The sequence below is a fragment of the Meleagris gallopavo genome, chromosome 3 (genome assembly GCF_000146605.3).
Source record: "Meleagris gallopavo isolate NT-WF06-2002-E0010 breed Aviagen turkey brand Nicholas breeding stock chromosome 3, Turkey_5.1, whole genome shotgun sequence".
Classification (NCBI taxonomy): domain Eukaryota; kingdom Metazoa; phylum Chordata; class Aves; order Galliformes; family Phasianidae; genus Meleagris; species Meleagris gallopavo.
Window position 1 is genome coordinate 82493674 of NC_015013.2, and position 19800 is coordinate 82513473.

General features: G+C 38.6%; 1 protein-coding gene across 1 annotated transcript in view; it reads left to right on the forward strand.

The window, feature by feature from the left end:
* FER1L6 (fer-1 like family member 6) overlaps positions 1-19800 on the forward strand; it is a 71836-nt gene that overhangs the window by 37185 nt on the left and 14851 nt on the right. The window contains 15 exon segments of the mRNA XM_003205270.4: positions 33-157; positions 1843-1977; positions 2545-2694; positions 6131-6241; positions 7417-7578; positions 8962-9145; positions 9357-9538; positions 11075-11108; positions 11111-11196; positions 11302-11341; positions 13902-14017; positions 14936-15067; positions 15959-16084; positions 17066-17193; positions 19012-19182. Of these exon segments, the coding sequence (XP_003205318.2) occupies positions 33-157; positions 1843-1977; positions 2545-2694; positions 6131-6241; positions 7417-7578; positions 8962-9145; positions 9357-9538; positions 11075-11108; positions 11111-11196; positions 11302-11341; positions 13902-14017; positions 14936-15067; positions 15959-16084; positions 17066-17193; positions 19012-19182 (1882 nt within the window).

Here is a 19800-nt window from a genome sequence, read left to right on the forward strand (position 1 = left end):
CTGATGTTGCTGTTTTCTTTGCAATGATGCAGCTGTGCACCTCTTCCAGCTGAGAGCCCACATGTATCAGGCAAGGGGGCTCATCGCAGCTGACAGCACCGGACTTTCTGATCCTTTTGCGAAAGTTACTTTCACGTCACACTGCCAGACCACAAAGGTGAGTTGCAAAGTCCTCTGTAGCAATTGAAAACTCTTTAGTCGGATGGTTGGAGCTTTAGCTGGATGGTTATTTTTTGTTCAGTGAAACCACAAAAAGGAAAAATCTTGATTTTGCAAAGAGACGCCTAGCAAGAAAAGTTAGATGTCTGCCATTAAAAGACAGCTTCTAAGAGTTCACTTTAAGCAAAGCAAAAGCATAGGTGTACTCATGGCTCAAACATGAGGTGCAGTAATACTTGTTTATTTTAGCTCCTTCAGATGTCAGATTGTCTGGAGCTACTGGGCCTTTGCAGCAAGCAAACATCTTTTTCTGTATTTTTCATTTTGAGCCTTTGTCATTGCTTGATATGAATATGAAAAATTATCTTTCCTTATAGACTTAGTGTAATAATTGATCAAAGAGTGAAGAAGACCTTTGTATGACATCTGTAGCCATGTGTGGCTTAAATGCTGCAAAGATGTGCCTATAGGAAGTGATCCCACTTATTCCTCAGGCATTTTGGGATGCAAGTGGTTGCCTATGGACATCTGAAGAAGCATCTAAAGAGAAGTGGGAACTTCTTCACAGCTTCAGCTAGAAGAGTTGAGGTACAACCTTGAAAATGATCAAGGTCCTAGAACGTAAGGAATGACTTTCAGAAGTCCTAAGCCCTCTACAACTGTCTTAAAGTGGGGCCTGGAATTCTGAAACCTGTGACACAACCAGAATTTACCTCAGCAAATGGTATCTCTGGGATAGAAGTGTTTAAAATGTTCTCGTTTGAATTCTTCCCGCAAAAAAGTCCTCAGAAGACTGACTAGAAGTAATTAGCAGGTGCCATAAATACTTCTACTGAATGCAAGAGTGCAGGCTGATCACCAAAAGGCGAGCAGAGTAGCACAAGTATAAAAGGGCATCTGTTTTCTCTGTGGCCTTTTGAGTTTGCTGACCCTGTGCTAGATGGGAAGACCTTGACTTAGAAGATAACCAATGCTCATTTCCTGAACCACAATGACTGACCTTCTAAAGTTCTCTGACACCTTCTCTTAGGAAGAAAGTGCTGTAGCACATGCTTAAGGGAGAGGCAAGCAAAAAGCTTTCTGTGCTTTAAGCGCCTGCTTGTGCTCCTCTTGCCTCAAGGATATGAATTGATTTTTTCCTGTAATGTGATTCTAACTTCTAATAGAAGCCTATGAGTGAAGTCAGTGAGGTTAGTGTTTATATGCAACGAGTTCAGGAAATTAGAAGTTGGCCAAGGGAAGCAGTAGTTTATAGGCACAGAATCGTTATTTATTCACTGCTTGAATAAAATACTGTAGCCAATAAATTAACTTGCATGTATTTAGAAGACTTTCAGCCAAGGGTCAATAAAATGAAGTCAAGAGCCTCATTTCTATCTGAAAGAGCGATTGCAGGATATGAATAATTCTGTGGTTGGCATATTTTTTCCTCTTTAAATATTGTCTTTGTTAAATACATTTCCCTCCAAGCCAGTTAAAACATTTCAAGTGATGAAATGCTACAAGTATCCCTGTAAATCAAATTACTACAAATTAAAAATTATTATTACGTGTGATTAAAGTGTTAGATGTTATTACATTGAAGCAAAGCAAGGTTGAAAAAAGTGTGCCCTGCAGAAGTGAAAGCTGTTCTCAGTTTTGATGTAACGTATAGGTTACTGAACAGTTCTTCTTTTTCATTAGATCATTTCTCAGACATTGTCCCCTACTTGGAACCAGATGCTGCTCTTCAATGGCATTGTGCTTCATGGAGATGGGGAGGAAATCGCTCAGTTCCCTCCAGAGATCGTCATTGAGCTGTATGATGACGATGCAGTGGTAAACTTGAACTTCTTCTTAGGAAGAAACCGAGACTGTTCCATCTTTCTGTCAGTGTAAAGGCAAAGCTGTGCCACTGTAAAGACATTAAAAGGCAAATTGTCAAGTAACGTGGTTAACCTTGCTGAATAGAGCTCAGTGCTACAATAGTTTGCAGTTTAACATGTGAAAACAGCCCTGAGACTCAACTTTATGCCCTTGCAAAGCTATGACTTTGTTTTTCCCAACTGAAGACTGCTTCCAAAAACTGGCTTAGAGTAATAAGAAGAATCTTCTTACCTACTGTCCTTGCACACTTCTGTAAATATTGTAACTGTGTCTGTGGAAATGTGAGTTTATCTCTGGCCATGCAACTCTGGCATAGTCTCACTGGCTAAATGTAGCTGAGAAACCTTGGATGCCTTGAAGAGCTATTGACTACTCAGCACCACCCATACCCCCGTTGTCATAGCTGCCTTGAATTTTCATTGCTGTTTACTTCAAGATAAGAACTTTTTTTTTTACAAACTTAGTGTCTATATCATCTTCATTTCATGTGCCTTTGACACCTGTGTTTCCTTTTTCTAGGGTAAAGCAGAATATATTGGGTCTACGGTGGCTGCGCCAGTGGTGAGACTTGCTGACCACAAGTATGAGCCACCTAAGCTCTCTTACCACCCAGTGTACTGTGGGAATCTTTCTGGAGGAGACATTCTTGCTGCATTTGAGCTCTTAGAGGTAAACTAGACTTCCTGGACCATTGGATTTTACACCATGGGAATTAGGGGAAACAGCAGCTGGAGTAGTCCATATGCAGTCTTTATCACTTCCTCTGTCATGCTGGGAAAGAGGGGACTTGCCCATGTACACACAGTGGCCATCTCCTCAAGTGCTCTGTGCCCTGCCCTAAATTGGACTCTAGCTTGAGAAACAAATATTAAACTATCATCACCATTGCAATGACTGGCTCTTTGGAGAAAGGTGTGGAAACTGACTTAACAGCTTGAAAATACTCTCAGTATTGCTCTCACACTTAGAAAAAGAGAGCAGTGAATAACAATAATTGGATAAGGGAAACTGAGTTTCCTGATTCCCGTACATAGTAGGAGAAATGTTAGGCTGTTTTCCCAATAAGTCGGAATAACTCCAGGGCTGGCCCAGCAAATGCACAAGTGTGGTGTAACATGCTTGGGATTTCAGACTCCAGGGTATTTGCAGAGCCACTGATTACATCAAACTTCTCTCTGCTGTGAACCTATGACAGTTTAATCTCAAATCGGAAATGAGAAAGATGTGAAGCTCTGTGATACTTTAACAGATATTCCCAGGATAAAACAGGCTTTTAAGCATGATGGGCTAATTATGTTCTTCATGAAAGCCTGTGATATGATACCACTGGGACCATATCCTCATTATGATAGGTACCTAGAGGTAGTCTAGTACCCTAGCAATAATTTTCCCTCTTTTTTATTGAAATCCATTTATTTGTGAACACAGAGAGTACTGTATTTTGTTTTGCTATCTTTTGGGACATAAAAAGCAGTACTGCACAGGGGATATATCCAAATATACCTCTAGGACATCTCCAGAGAGCAGAGAAGAATCATAAGCAAAGACCCTGTAGTCCTCATATTATTCTTTACTGTGACAGCTTTCTCAAGCATCTCACATGACAGGTATCAACAATATGAACATTAAAGAAATTTTCAGGAAACAGAACGTATATACATCTGCCAGGTTTCAAAGCACTTCCAGAGCTGTTGTGCCAGTGGCTTCTTCCTGTATCTGATCACACTCTGTCTGAGCATGGAAATGAATATCTCTAATCACCAACTCATTTTCTTCATCCAAGCCCAGAATCCTTCTCATGACATATCACACTCCATAACTGATCTGTGGTTGATTCAGTTGAAAGAGTGGAGCATGAAAAGTGAACACTCAGAATGAAAATTGTTATGCTAGAAGGCTAACTTGGTTCTTGTGATGTAACATCTTGTCATTTAAAAAAAAAAAAATTAGCCATAAAGCAAAGTTCTCTCTGAGAATTCCCCTGAAATTAATGGATTTTCACTATACAGAATACAGAATAACACAGAAGTGCTCTGAACTCTACTATAGGTTGTTAGATCTGGAAAAACTTCAATACCTTGCAATACAGTGGAGAGTTGTTCATTTAACTCCAATATTTAAACAGAACCAAAGAAGATCCAAGGATTCTTGGTTTGATGTTGGTTTTATTTCATCAAATGTCATGGTGTAGGCAGGCTTTGCAGTCCTCAAATGCATGGGATGGTTTAATGAATTTAATAAAACTCTTTATGAGGAAATTCTGCTCTTTAAAAGTGAGATCTCTGATGTAGTGCGTGATCCAGTAGTTGGTAACACTGTCCGCAGCAAAGGGTTTGGAACTTAATGATTTTTGAGATCCCTTCCAACCCAAGCCATTCTCTGATTCTCTGATTTTCTGATGTCTCTAGTCTTACAGTCCTAAGCTGTATCTTTGGAAGTTAGTCCTTTCTCATAGCTACACAAATAGCTAAGCATTTTTTAGTTTAATGAAAATGATAATAAATTGAGCAATTTAGAAATTACATTTTCATTAGACACTGTATATACGTGAGCATACTTTTCTTGATCACTTGTCATCAGTACACAAGTCAAATAGCACAGTGAAAGAGTACTCTGAGAGACGAATTATATTTGGGGGCATAGTATCTGATGTATGTTCTAGTTCGTGTGGTCTTTGCCTCTCTTATCTGTTTACTATATGTTTTTCATAGTACTATATGGATCAATAACCTATTGTCAAGCAGTTTTTGGAGTGTTAGGTGTCAATTTATTGAGAATGAAAAATTGGAGCAACTATAATTAAAGCCAAACAGCTGTCTTTCTAGCCAGGTATGTATTGTTCACAAAGTTGTGTGTTTCTGTTTGGCTTTTTAAACATCAGCACAGAGGCAACTGATATAAACCAGATATATTGGAAGAAAACAAGGCCTAGATCTCTGGTCTTAAGCTCCATGAAATCTACACAGTGATTTGCTTTGAATTCTTACAGTTAAGAGTAAGAATCCATAGCCATAGCCATAAGCATGTTAATGTGAATTATTGCTTTTATGTTATTACTAGCTTATGCTGCAAGTGCTATAGAATCATAGAATCATAGAATGGCCTGGGTTGAAAAGGACCTCAAAGAACATCTAGCTCCAACTCCCTGCTATAGGTAGGGACGCCTCCCTCTGGACCAGGTTGCTCAAAGCCCCATCCAGCCTGGCCTTGAATGCTTCCAGTGAGGAGGGCATCGACAACCTTGCTGAGCTACCTGTCCTTTCTGGGCAACCTGTTCCTATACTACAAGACGTGCTTTCCACCGATCTCCTCCTTCACCTACAAGGTTCTAGGGAACAAGTACTTTCTCCCTTAAGCATATTAAACTCCCACACAACAGTAGATAGCTGTACACACAGATGGCCCAGTTAAAACAAGCAGAAGACTTCAAATTTGCAGGCCGTTTGAGAATTATTTCTCAGATGCTTCACCTTTCAACAGTGACAAGTTAGCCTGGGAGTTATGAAGCTCTCCAGAGAGTGTGTTTATCCCAGAAGCTGTATGTAGTTTACAAGTTCTAAAAAGCTGACAGCATGCTGTGATGCAGTACTATTACATTTGAGTATAATGTGACTGAAGAGCACTAGCATTATTTCTGGCTGGCAAATGTACAGCTTAGCTCATGTGGACTGTCTGTTCACCAGCCTTTTTCAGCTAGAATCAGATCTATACTTTTCCCGTGAAAGTCTTCTAGGCAGTTTTAGGCAAAATTTTTATGAAATAGAATTACCATGCTTTTTATTTTTAGTAAATAGAATTACCATGCTTCGATGGATGCATGTCTTTAGGGCAGACTACGTCCTGCTATGACAGCAGAGAGTATTATTTTCAGCAAGGTGCATAACCCCAATCTATTGAACACACTCCCTGCCAAGTGTTTTAGCATCACAGCAGGACAGATAGCAATCCAAGTCACATTGCTCTTTCATCACAACCTGTCTGCTTTCCAACATGTTGTGCAAAACTGCATCAGATTGATGTGTTCAACATACTAATCACGGGTACTTCTGATACTGTTTTTATTCTTCCAAAACTCGGCCTGATACATGACTGCTGAATTTTTCAGATTCCTGACTCTGATCCAGACAGACTTCCTCCTGTGGATCCACCAGATGTTAGCCAGATCTACCCAGTTCCCACCAACATTCGACCTGTCTTAAGCAAGTACAGAGTAGAGGTGAGTCACTTAGAATATATCCATTTGCAAATCTCAGCTTCTTTTATTCTATTACTGAACTGTAAAGTTTTAATTACCTGTGATGATGAATTTAAAATTCTAATCTATAGGAATGACATAAGTTTGGGTCTCATATTTCAACCAAGTATTGTCTTCTGCCTGCTTGTAAATGATTGCACTTTAAAATCAGGGAAATTACATCCAGATCTGGATAGTTCGCCACCAAAACAAACTTGTGGTTGAACTGTGCATTTAGTAGAATATGAATCATGAATTCATATTCTAGCAAGGAAATGACAGCACCAGATAAAGATAACTATTTTTGTCAAGATCTCATGATCTATATCCTACAGTAGTAGAAATGGCCACAGAGATATTGCATTTCAACTGGGAACCACTGGCAGTAGAGTAGGATCTCACTGGTCCTCACCCTCTGCCATTGAAATAGCTTTAATGGGCCTGGTGAGACTTACACGTATCTCCAGCCCTGCTGGTGTTCAATCTTCCACAAAGTCCCTCGTGGTCCTTTTTGGTCCCAATAATCTTTTCAGTGTCATGAGACTCATGGCTTCCCTTGCCAACTGTAATGAAACCATCCCTTGTTGCCCAGCTCTATCTTTCAGGTTCCTCCTGTGTGTCCTATATAGTCCCACTTTTCCTGCAGACCCCTCATTCACAGACCCAGTCTCCTCTTTGTCTTCCAGATCAGGATCATAGTTCTTTGAAAGAAGCTTCTTGGAGACTTCATGCTGTCTACTGCAGACCTAATGGCCAGCTCAGCTGGCAAACCTCTATTAACCACCTCTGCTCATATTGGGATTTTTTTTTTCTCCAAGAGCTCAGACACCTCAAACAAACTAAGACTCTGCTGTTCAGACTGATAGTTCCTTTGCCCTTCTGAAAGTATGAATTCACCATTCATGATCAGTTGCTGGTGGTAATAAATCCTTGATAATAATCCAATATTATTGCTTGCTTTAGCTTTAATTTCTACCATAAATATGATAGCTAATAGTTATGAGATTTAGGTTATGGAGTTTTCTTGTTTGTTGTTTTCTTTTTTATCAGCAGTACTGCATTCCCAAGTGGATACAAGGGGATGGGATCCCAGCAGTGGCTTCCTACTGACTGAGGGATCTCTTTGGACAACTGATGTTCTTCTCTGCCCACCACAGGTCCTGTTCTGGGGTGTTCGAGAACTTAAGAAAGTCCAGCTTCTCTCCGTTGATCGCCCCCAGGTTTTCATTGAGTGTGCAGGAAGAGGAGTGAAATCTTCCGTCATCCACAGCTACAAGAAAAATCCCAATTTCAATGTCCTTGCAGACTGGTTTGAAGTGGTGTGTACACTATGCTGCTTCTTGACTATCCGCTCTCTCTAGGCAAGGTGTTAATTACTAATTTCCCTCTTTTCTGGTCAAATTATTTCCTCTGTCTCTTGTATAAACACTAAGGCATGTCAGTTCTCGTGGAAAAAGATAATGATTTGAAGGTGTTTTAAAAAGACTGTTGCTACAAATGTGTGATAAAAGAAAAAGATATTACTCATTATGTCTCATGTAGCCAAGGAAATACTTTGCAACCAGGTTTTTACTGATACAATGGATCTTGTTGCCAGGTAACAGGGCTGCTTTTAGAATGTTTTTCCTCCTTATCTCCCATTTTTCAGGGTACAGCTTTGTTGTTTTTGTTTTTGATTTTGATTTCTTTTGTTTCTTTTTTTCTTTTGTTTGTTTGTTTGTTTGTTTTAAATTTCTTTCAATTCATTTAATTGCCCCAGTGTCTTACTGGACTATTCAGAGGATTGGTCATTTCTTTCTCATGAACTCTGGACCTTTTCAATTGTAACCTTTGTTGCTATGGTCTGGTGATTTAATTATTGCGTATTTCCTGCGTTGTAAGAGCTAGTAGTTTCACTAGGCAAAGGTCAACATCAGAAAAAATATTGTGTCCAATTTGCTCTACTTGGCAGCATTAACAAGGGTGAAAGTTTATTTATAAGTGAGAAGAATATCAAAACATTACCTTGGATATTGAAGTACAATTACTGCAGCATTTTTATCTTCCATTGTACATCACATGTCACAAAGAGCTGTTTTCCCTTTTGTAACTCATTCTGTAAAACATGCAACCACTGAGCGTTCCCATCTCATGGTTGGGCAGGCTAAGACAAGTAGGTTTAATAGCCTTGGGCAAAGCAGTGGTGGCATTAGGACTCACAATCTCCAGTAGTATGTTCATTCCCTTTGAACATTCCCGATTCTCCTCGTTTAACCTTACAAGATATGCTTGCTTATGACAGCATGCAACTGAACTATGTAAGAAAGTTCATATGGTTTGCTCTGTGTTCTTAAGGACAAGGATTTCAGAGAATCATAGAATAGATTGGAAAAAAAACACCTGAGATCATCTAGCCCAGTCATCAACCCATCGCCATCATATCCACTAAGCCATGCCCCTCAGTACTGCATCTACCCTTTTCTTGAACAGTTCTGGGGACAGTGACTTCATCATCTCCCTGGAACTTTACATCAGATGTTGCAGAAACTTGTGGCCAGAATTATGTTGCTTGTGCTGTATACATTTTGTCTTTGAGCGTGTAAATAGATGTGGTGGAGAAAGGATGGAAAAGTGTCAACCTCACTGAGTTTCATCACAAATATGTGACAAGTGAGCTATATTCTCTAGCACGTCTCATACTGCTATCTGTGCATCTCCACTAGGAACTACCAGAAAATGAACTCTTGCATCCCCCACTAAGCATCTGCATAGTCGACTGGAGAGCTTTTGGGAGGAGCACTCTTGTTGGAACACACACCATCAATTGCCTTAAGCAATTCCTATTTAAGCCCCAGTTGGATCTTCAAGCCACACCAAGCAGACTTGACATTGCAGAAACAGAGAAAGGTAAATGAACAAGCCAGATCCCAAACAGAAAGAATAAGCAGTGTTTTGTGAAAATAGTGAAGCAGCTGCTCAGAGGCTTCACACCAGGTACACGCTTAGGTTTGTTTTATTGAATTAAGTATAGAGTCAACACTTATGATTTGTTCATCATCATACGTGATGATAGCATTTCTAGCAGAATTTTACCTAAGTTGCAAAGTTTTAATTTCAGCTTCATCTGAGTCATCCCAGCCTCCTGACTTATCCCAGGAATCTTGTTTAGCTGATCACATCTACGCTGAGGTGGAGCAGGGTAAATGTACAGTGATAGAGCTAGAACCAGGTCCTGCAACACCTCCTGCTGCTGAACCAGAACACTCCATCTCCAAACCAGAGAAAGACAGAAAACAGAAGGTGAGCATCGCTGAGACTGCCAGCTGTCTGCTGCAGTCTTGTAGACTTCAGCCCTTCCTTATAAAATTGTAATCTCTTGTTTGAACTCAGGATTAGCCAGATCCTTAGATGTTGTAGCAGTAGAATGATATTTTCCAGATAACAACTTAATAGAAATTCTGGGTTCTAATGTTAGCACCCACCCTTCTCACTGGACCTTAATAGGACTGGTTGTCAATGCTGCTTTGACTCCATGTAATTTAATTAATTCCATTAATAGATACTGCCTTTCTACCTTCTGTGCTCATCCCATGGACAAGCAATACTGTTATAGTAGGATTTTTGCTTCTGGTCTTGAATGATCTACTTAATTACAAAATTGTCACTATGAACAACTGTTTCTATGTTGATGGTGTGTAAGCATGGATTAAAGTCACATTGTGTTAGATGTTGTATAAAAATAGAGAGGAAAGTCTGTTTTCAAAACATTTTACAGTTGAAGGATGAAGCTGGTGACAATGTGTGGATATAAAGAGACAGAAAAGCACAAAGAAGCAAGGCAGTTCTTGCCAGCACGGTCCCATACTGTACAGTATGTGCACATATTACTGTACAGTATATAATGTGAACATTATATACTTTTTGTTCATTTGTACATTTGTTCATGAGCACATATTCTTCATTTCTCTCCAGTTTTTGCCACCACAATCACTGGTTTATTAGCAAAACTAAAAACAGAGGCCACAGGAATGAGTTTCATTTTACATGCTATTTCTGCAGCTGCACAAAGCATGTTTCTTTAGCCCACGATGAAGTGAGATGCTTCCATAAGCCTTCATAGTCAAGAGGTCAAGAAAAATGAAGGAGTTTCTCATACATACATGTACACACTTCCCTGAATCTTTCATTTCTTACAGATCAATTTTAATGTATTATACCAGATATAGTACGAAAGGATTTCCTAGAGGGAAATCTGTAATTTAATTCTCCATTTCATATTAGATATCATCCCTACTTTCTATGCATGATCCTACTCCTGCCAAATAAACAGTTTCCGTGAGGGTTTAGGATGAAGCTACTTGAGAAGGGCCTAGGCTTCTTAAACAACAATGAAACTACTAAGATTAGCCGCATGTTTTTAGCTTTTTGCTTATTTGTTTGTTTTTAATGAAAAATACAGCTGTTCTGATCTTCAAAAAGCAATGAAGTTCTTAGAATATTTAGGAACATGAAATTTGTACCTGCATGTTTATACCCCTTAAAATGTTATTACTTATGACTCTGTATATTTACCTGTTGTATGGATTGATTCTTTAGCAATGTCTCAAATATTCAAAATTTTAGCAACATAAGTAGGTAACATAGGGATTGCTTTATTAATACGATGATCATCATGAAGTGTCTTGGAATAAAAGACAGAGATGCTAACTCATACTGCATTTTATGTAGCTCTTGGAGGTAGAGATTTTTTTCCATATACATCTGTTCATTCTTGATGTCATGTATAAGAGATTAACTTGAATCTGTTCTAGAGTTCAATTGTGTATTCTTTGGTAGGATAGGAAAAAATCCTTGCGACGGTCAACAAAGAGGAAAAAAGAACAATTGCAGATGAATCAGCTGAGAATGTTATTGACTGGTGGTCAAAATACTATGCATCCATGCTCAAAATGCAAAAAGTAAGTCATCCAGTAAGCCCTAACTCATACCGTAAAACTAGATGAACCTGATATTGCACTCATACTGAGGAGTTTGTCCATTGTCTTTTCTTTTTCCTTGAAAAGATGAAAGAAATTTTTCCTAGTGAGGGGAAAGCTGAAGACTGTAAGTAAATTATTTGCATTTTTCTATTATTTTGTATTTCTAAAACTTTTCTTCTCTATTGCTTTACTGCTAACCATTAATGTCTAATAACAGAAGTCTGCTGGTATAGAGGATTCTTTCCTCTACAGATGATCAAATGGTGAGTAGGTTAAAACTTCACAAATAGTGTTGGGTTAAACATGAGTTTTTCTATTGTTCCAGTATTATGATCAAAGATTTTAATGTCAAAATTGTAATGATAGAAAATGAACATTATCCTCATCTTATATTGCATTCGTAATAGGTTCAGAAAAGGAGCTTCTCTCAATTTTGAATCCAATTAAAGATCAATAACATAGGAACAGATTCTGCTGATAGAGTCCATTATCAAATTTGTAACTTTCATAGCTGTTAAATTTTAGCTGTTGATCATGTTCAGGAGAAATTATTTTGCACAAAATTCTTTAAAGAATTGGCCAGAAATAGGCACTGTGTGCATATATGACATGAGGAAAAACTTTTTCCCTCAGAGAGCAGTCAGGCACTGGAATGGCTGCCCAGGGAGGTGGTGGAGTCACTGTCCCTGGCAGTGTTTAAGAGACGTTTGGATGAGGAGCTGCAAAATATGGTTTAGTAGCATGTGGTAGCAGTAGTAATGAGATGACGGTTGGACTAGATGATCTTATAGGTCATTTCCAACCTTGTGATTCTATGATTCTATGATTCTATGATATACATATATACATATATACTTATGTCCCTGTACATAGAATCATAGAATCATTAAAGTTAGAAAAGATGTCTAAGATCATCTAGTCCAACTGCCCACCTACCACCAATATTTCCCCACTAAACCATGTTCCTTAGTACTACATCTACGCAGTTCTTGAATACTTCCAGGAATGGTGACTCTACCACCTCCTTGGGCAGCCCCTTCCAGTGCTGGAATTTCTCTTTCTGAGAAGTTTCTCCTAATGCCAAACTTGAATCTCCACAGGCTCAACTTGAGGCCAATCCCCCTCATCCTATTGCTGTTACCTGGGAGAAGAGGCCAACCCCCACCTCACCACAGCCTCCTTTCAGGGAGTTGTAGAAAGCAATAAGGTCTCCCCTGAGCTTCCTCTTCAATGACTGAACAACCCCAGTTCCCTCAGCTGCTTCCCATAACATTTGTGCTCCAGACCCTTCACAGCTTTGCTGCCCTTCTGTGGACATGCTCCATGGCCTCAGTGTTTTTCTTGCAGTGAGGAGCCCAAAACTGAACACAGTACTCGAGATGTGTACATATATGTGTGTACATATGTATGCAAATATATCAAACCCAAAGACAACAGTCCATGGCTCGACAGGTTCCTCCATAGTTAAACACAGCTCTAGTAATTATTTTTGACAGAGGTAACTTTTTGAATAGACTGAGAAAGCAAAGAAATGCTCACAGTTTGCACAGAACTGTTGTTCAAAGTTAAACTATAGCAACTTTGCATGGTATTGCCAGTGATTGAGGTGATTTTAAAGATGATGATGAAATTTCTGTAGATTGAGGACACAGACTGAATGCCTGATGTTATTCCTCTCAAAATTGCAGCTGACAGTATGATCAGTATTTCTCTGATCATAGGTGCTGCTGGGAGATGAGGAAGAGATCACTTTCAAGGTGGAACTCACTTGTCCATGGGGAGGGAATGTTTAGATAGAATACATTCTACAAAGATACAATTTTCACTTATAATTATACTTTTACTTGATATGTTGATAAACAGTTATCTGCTGTCAAGGCAGTTGTGACGTTGTTTTTTTGTCTGAAGATTCAAGACCTTGTAAATTCTCTTCTGGTATTTTTTGTTACTTATGTTAAGCTATGATGATAAGCATTATACATATAGGATGGCACTGATACAATATGTACATATATGTGCAGTTCTAAGTATTGAGTAGTAGTGGTATCAGACACACACAGACTACTCTCAAATTGAAAGAGAAGTGAACTCAAAGTCCAGACTTCAGCCCAATAACTGGTTTCAGTGCCATTTTTGGGGGCTCATCCTCTTTTTGTTGATAAGTCCACTGTCACTGTTTGGAGTCTGGCTCATGCTTAGGCAGATACCTCTTCCCATTTTTCCTACATCCGGGCTTTCTCAAGGTGAGATACTCTCTGTTTTATGACACCTTTAAACAGAGAAAGGCTTGGATCTTTTGATATTTGAAGTACCAGTCAGCCTAAATAGTAGCTTCCAGTTTTAAATAAGCTTTAAATGTTATATGAAAGATGTTAAGATCTGCAAGGAGTGAGAGAAAAAGCAACAGTGTTCTGGGAGGTGGCCAGGAGGGAAGGTGTTGTGCAGGACATCATCATTCTTTGTCCACCAAGCTAATCATGAAGATAGTCAGCCACAGACCGTATGAATTGCCACCTCTCTGTCTGCAGGACTGGGAAAAGAGGGGATCTTCTGCTTCATAGCAGAAGGATGAATGAGGAAGGAGCAAGGGGGGAATCTTCAAAATGTATTTTGCATTCTTATCTGAAGAACTTTATATGCATTACTGAGCAGAAACCTAAATGATGTCATGAAAATCTCTGCAGGCAAGCAAACTTCAGACTACATTGCGCTGACTGTAGAAGAGGAACCAAACAAAAAGAAGGATAAGACATTCAAAAGGAAACAGCAAGAAACAACTCCAAACCTAGCAACACTGCAGGTGAGAGAGAAATAAGGTTGTTGTTCAGTCTGCTTGAATTCCCTTAACCCCAGGGACAGAGTTCAGCCAAACAAATTTATTTCAGACACTTTGACATTAATATAACACATGCAATAATAGTGTATTACAACCTATTAAGGATGACTTAAAAAAAGAGCGTAGAAGACATTACTGCAGCTGCCAGGACACCGTCCCTGCTGGGGTGGTAGTATCTAGCTTGCGTTGGTTGGGTAACGATAGAAGGAATTCAAAGAAAAAGATATAAGCCATGAAGAGATGAGGAGATATGAAAAGTTTAGGACACTTTGGATTACATTCTAGCTGAGTAAAGGAAAATTTGAAAATGCTGTTTCCAAATTTTAGGAGATAATTAAGCTAACCCCTTCTCTTTCACACTGAGTAATACTTCATAAACTACAGACAGAGAGTATAGGAGGAAAAGAACGGGTTTTTTTAAACAATTTGATCTTGTTACCTGTCCTAAAGCCCTGTCCCCATGGCACTTTACTGTTGTCTACTTTGCTCTTTTGTGATACTGAACAGCAGTTAAAAGGCATCAGTACATCAAAGGCACACAGTAAACATCACAGTGCAGACAGTAAACAGTGCATCCACACTGTTTTTCCCCTACGTCAGTACTTATTAAATGTTCATCGTGGCTCTTCAAGAGCCACTTCAGCCCACTGCATTAATGCACTGTTTTCAATCCTTAGAAAAGACTTTGATTAAGAACAAAACTATTCCTGTTTCAAGTTGGGAATTAACTTTGTTTTCCCTCAAGGAGTTTTGCAAAAACTTTGGTGTTATTACAATCCATAGTTTGAGTCAAAATGGATTTTAAATCATCCTGTAATAAAAAAGTTGCTATAAATATATTCACTGCACCACAAAAAAATAAGCATTCTCCTATTTTCAAAGATTTATGAAGGAGACTTGGAGAGTGAATTTAATAACTTTGAGGACTGGGTGAAAACTTTCCAGCTCTTAAGAGGAAAATCTAATGATGAAGTTCATGCTGACTCTGAAGACAGAATAATAGGAAAATTTAAGGTGAGCTCTGATGTTAAATAGGCAATAATTTAGAGACTGTATGTTTTCATGAGTATTTTCGATGTATCGGAAATGGAAGAAAGGAGTAATTGTAGTCTGTTGCAAATAGAGTCATCTCTTTTATTGGACCCAGAGTCATATTTTTCCTGGACCAGGTATTCACTGCTGATTTGAAACAAGGAATTACAAAATGTTTTAAATCGCAGAAGAGGAAAAGAGACATATGATCTCGTTCAGATTCCACTTATGCAACTTCTGTTACTACACTGTAGTAGTAACAGTGTAGTAACACTACACACATCTCCTTATATGTTATTTTGAATAGTTTTATATGCTCCATGTGAAAACAATTGCATGGTCTGATCCAGAGCATCATTAGGCAATCTGAAAATGCAATTCAAAGCCTGAATAATATTAGTAGAATTTCAAGCACTTTGTACGTCAGAGGAATTGATTAAACTCATTGATACTTTCTTACTTTGCAATGCAAATTTCTGTTCAAATGACTTACCAATTGCTTTCAGGCTGTATGAGCTACTTAGCAGCATGAGTTAATATTGATTTATATGAGTTCTAATGTGGCTTCAAAAATATATGGCAAGCTAGGTTCCAGTCACACTGCCGTGAAACTATGTCACTGTAATTATCATTTTGCAAATATGTAGACAAGATCAAAATGTTGTATATAGAGTATTAATACTAAAAAAAGCAGATTCAGCACACTGAATCCTGTGTTCCCTTGGAGTGGTTCCACAAAACACGTTGTGTGTGTATGTGCTACAGAATGTGCTGCATGAATGATGTTTTGCTTGCATTTGAAGGGTTGGTTCTGCATTGCACTTGATCTGTTTTTGAGGATAGATAAGGACAGTGTATTACCTGTATTACCAGGGCTCCTTCTGCATATACCCAAGTCATGAGGATGGCAGCTTGCTGGACGGAGGGCAGCCCCACATCCTGCAAGGGATACCACCAAACCATTCCGTCAATGTCCTTATCAGGGTGTATATTGTGGCAGTAAGTAGATAACTGCTCTTTGAACCCAGAAAGTAACTGGGATGCTGCTTTTCAACTTGGCTTAGCTCCAGTGTTTTGCACTGAAGCTTCTGAAAGTCCTCATCCACGTGGTAGTTTTTTATTGTTATCTCAGACAATGTTTCATGCTGTAGAAAAGAGTGTTCAGAATAGGAAACTTTCCAAATTCCTCATGATGAATCACAAGACAGAAGAATCTCTTTTCTTGTTACAACTGAAAGGGCTAGGGGTAAAAATAACATATAACAGAAAACTTCTCCTAGACACATTATGCAAATTTGGTAAGTCTCAATCAGTAGAGTTGTGTCAAAATCACACAAATGTAAATATAGCCTTCTCAGTGAGTGGAAAAAGAACAATGTGTAAGAGCTGTGTGTTGGGTGTAGTCAGAGTGGTAGATATTATGGAAAAAGTATGAGAAAGAGAAAGAGGTAAAAATACAGAGGACAGGATAATGAGGGAGTGCAAAGTGAGAAATGAAACAGAAGGAGCTGGTATTTAAGAGCTGCAGGTGACCAAGGAAGGAAAGTATGCCATACAACAAGACAATGACAAAACTGAAGAGTAGGAAGTGATTGCATTATTTCCTTGATATAAAGAGGACTTGTATTGCATTGTCCAAGGATCTCATCCATTCTTTTGGGGAAACCTTTCCTGAATCCAGCCTGCACTATTGCAGCCAGCTTCTTCCTCAGCACTGATTCTCTTGCCCATCTCTTTTCCCGTCTTAGCAGTGGTGGTGAGATACTTCCATCTCCTCCATCTTTGGAAATCCTCCTCTCATCCATCCAAATTGTTTTTTCCCAGCAACTTGCAGTAGTAAATAACAAATTTTTTATTACTCAAGTAAGGCTCCTGAATCCCCAGAGCATGTGTGAACCAGGCAGGGAACCCACAGAGTTGTTCTGTGACCACACTATGTTTAGAAAAGCTTCCTGAGGATGTAGTCTTTCTTCCTAACAGGCATTTAACCTCAGCCCAGCTGATCCAGATGGCAAGTCAGATCCCTACATTGTGCTGAGACTGGGCAACACAGAAATTAAAGACAGAGAAAACTACATTCCCAAACAGCTGAACCCAGTGTTTGGAAGGTCAGTAAAGGCTTCTTTTCATTTTCATTGGAGGTTTCTCTTTTGTCCCTTGTCTTGCTGTAACCATTACAAAGTGTTTTGTTGTATGCTGATGTTGGCCTGTTCAGATGTTTTACAGTTCTACTGATTAAAATGTTGAAAATTTATGTCACCCTGTATAATTACAAATTATTTCATTTTCATAACAATCAATTCATCATGAAATGCAATCTGTGAAAGGTTTCTTGAAGTGATGCATGAAAGGAAGTGAAGCAACAAATAATTTTGTCTCAGCAAATTAATACAAAGTTTAAAGGGAAATAAATATGCACAGAAGAGTGTGATTTCAAAATCTGTTTCCATTTCAGGTTGAACAGAATGGTAAATAAATGCCATCATTAAAGGACTAGTTTTAGCACGCCCCAGTCTTCTGAATGGGGGTTCAGATTCTCAGAAAACATCAAATTGGTATTATCAAGGTGTTATGTTTATTTAATGTTGCTAATTTCAATAGCCATTGTTTTATTACAGTAAGTTTCCTTGTTTTAAGGTGAATAAACTGTTTTGAGTGGGATGGAGGTAATCTAGAAGAACATTAAGACAGAGAAACTGTATTCCATTGTACTGAAAGCCCAATTAGTCACAATAGGGTTCTGTCTACAACAGCAGAGACTTGAAGTAAAAAGGGAAAGAAGACAAGAAAAGAGTGATCCCTCCATTGCATACCATGTCAGTCTCTGTGACTGAAGTTCTCCTTTAGTAGAGGTAGCAGCTGAGTCTTTATTGTGCTAAACCCTGAAGATAATAGATGCATATAGCTAGAAGGGAAATCACTACTATTTGCTTTAGATATTAGATTTAGATGGCTAATTCACTTGGACAATACTTGCTGCTGCTACAAAAAGCAATAGTGGGGTGACTGCCCAGCAAGTGTTGTACAGCAGTAGTATCAGTCATGGTAATCAACTCTCACCATCGTTAACAGCCCTGGTCAGCATGGCACCACGAACCCCAGAGCAACCCCAGAGTTTTCCTAAACTTCTCTTTTCTTCCAAAATTGCTCTGCTGTTGCTACAGATTATACTTTGATCAATTTGAGAAGAAGGATAAAATTTGATAGTGATCAGTTTTTCTTCGGAGGAATCTGGAGCCAGTGATGTGCTGATGAGGATATCCTGTCTTCCAACAATTTATCAAATCCCTCTTAAGTATACTTCCAGCTTCCCAAAATATCTCATGACAATTATTCTTATCCCTTGAAATTTGCACTCAATGAAAAGAGACTTCTTGTTTTTGCTTTTTTTTTTTTCTTCCTTTTTTTAATTGTTGTAAAGCTTTTACCTGATCATTTTGTTGGGTGTCCCCAAATCCTATATTCAATATTCAATCCAGTAGATCTGGAACAAAACAGAAAAGACTCATGTATTCCTTTAAAGCCTTTTGAAGATTCTGAAAAGTGTATAAAAACTGTCACATATACAGTTTCTTTAGCCTCACGATTTCTATGTGTTCACCTACGATAGATTAAGGAAAAATCTTTGCAACAGTTCTACTCCTTGCCATTGTTCTGTCTACTAAAGGTGAGAACAATCTTAGAACAGCACAGGAGGTGGTGAGGGAGTAGAATAAAAATATTTTGCACTGTATGTTTCCAGTATATTCAGACATTTCATTAAAACAAAAAATACAAGCAAAAAAAAAAAAATCCATTGTTTATTAGAAGAGAAAATTTGCAAGTTGAGGAAACTATCCACACATTATTCACATTATATTCATTAAGTTACTTTTTTAGGTATCAAAATTAATTTGACTTCATGTTCTTCCCAATTTTTGCCATAGGTCATTTGAAATCCAGGCTACATTTCCCAAGGATTCCCTGCTTACAGTTCTGATCTATGATCATGACTTTGTGGGAACTGATGATCTGATTGGAGAAACTAAAATTGATTTGGAAAACCGTTTCTACAGCAGGCATAGAGCTACCTGTGGGTTACAAAGTCAATATGAAATGTAAGTACCTCTTCAGACAGCCACAGAGAGCAGCATGTGGTGAATGAATATTTTGAAGGAGAAATTCCAGATGTGGCCAAAAATTAAAATTTCTCCAAGACAAAAGTCACAGGAGGCATTTTAATTAAGTTTCACCGCAGAGCTTAGCAGTTGCTCTAGGTATCTGTCAATCTACGCAGGAAGAGAGTAGCTTAAAATTAACAACACCGTTTGTTCACCAAGTGTTTTAGGTAATAAACAGCTTCTTTATAACATATCTGCTTGATAAATTACCTTTGGACAGGCATATAGGGCCACTGTAGTGGAAATGACTCACAAGGCAGTGACACTGAGTTCCTGATCCCAATCACACAGCTGGACTCTCAAGGTTGTTGCTGTGCGCAAAGATTAATCAGTATGGAGAAAACCAAACTAAAATAACCCCACTGCCTTGGGGTGGGGCATTTGCCTTAGAGATGAGAATTTGGGGTTCTTGCTCCATGATCGTTTCACTATTTTATCTACAAACCATGGAAAATGTAAAAAAAAGAGACCAAAACCGAAGCCCTTATTAGCTGTAGTATGAAGTATTTCTTTATGTCCTTGTTCCAGGCCCCAGACAATCTCAGCTTCTCCCTT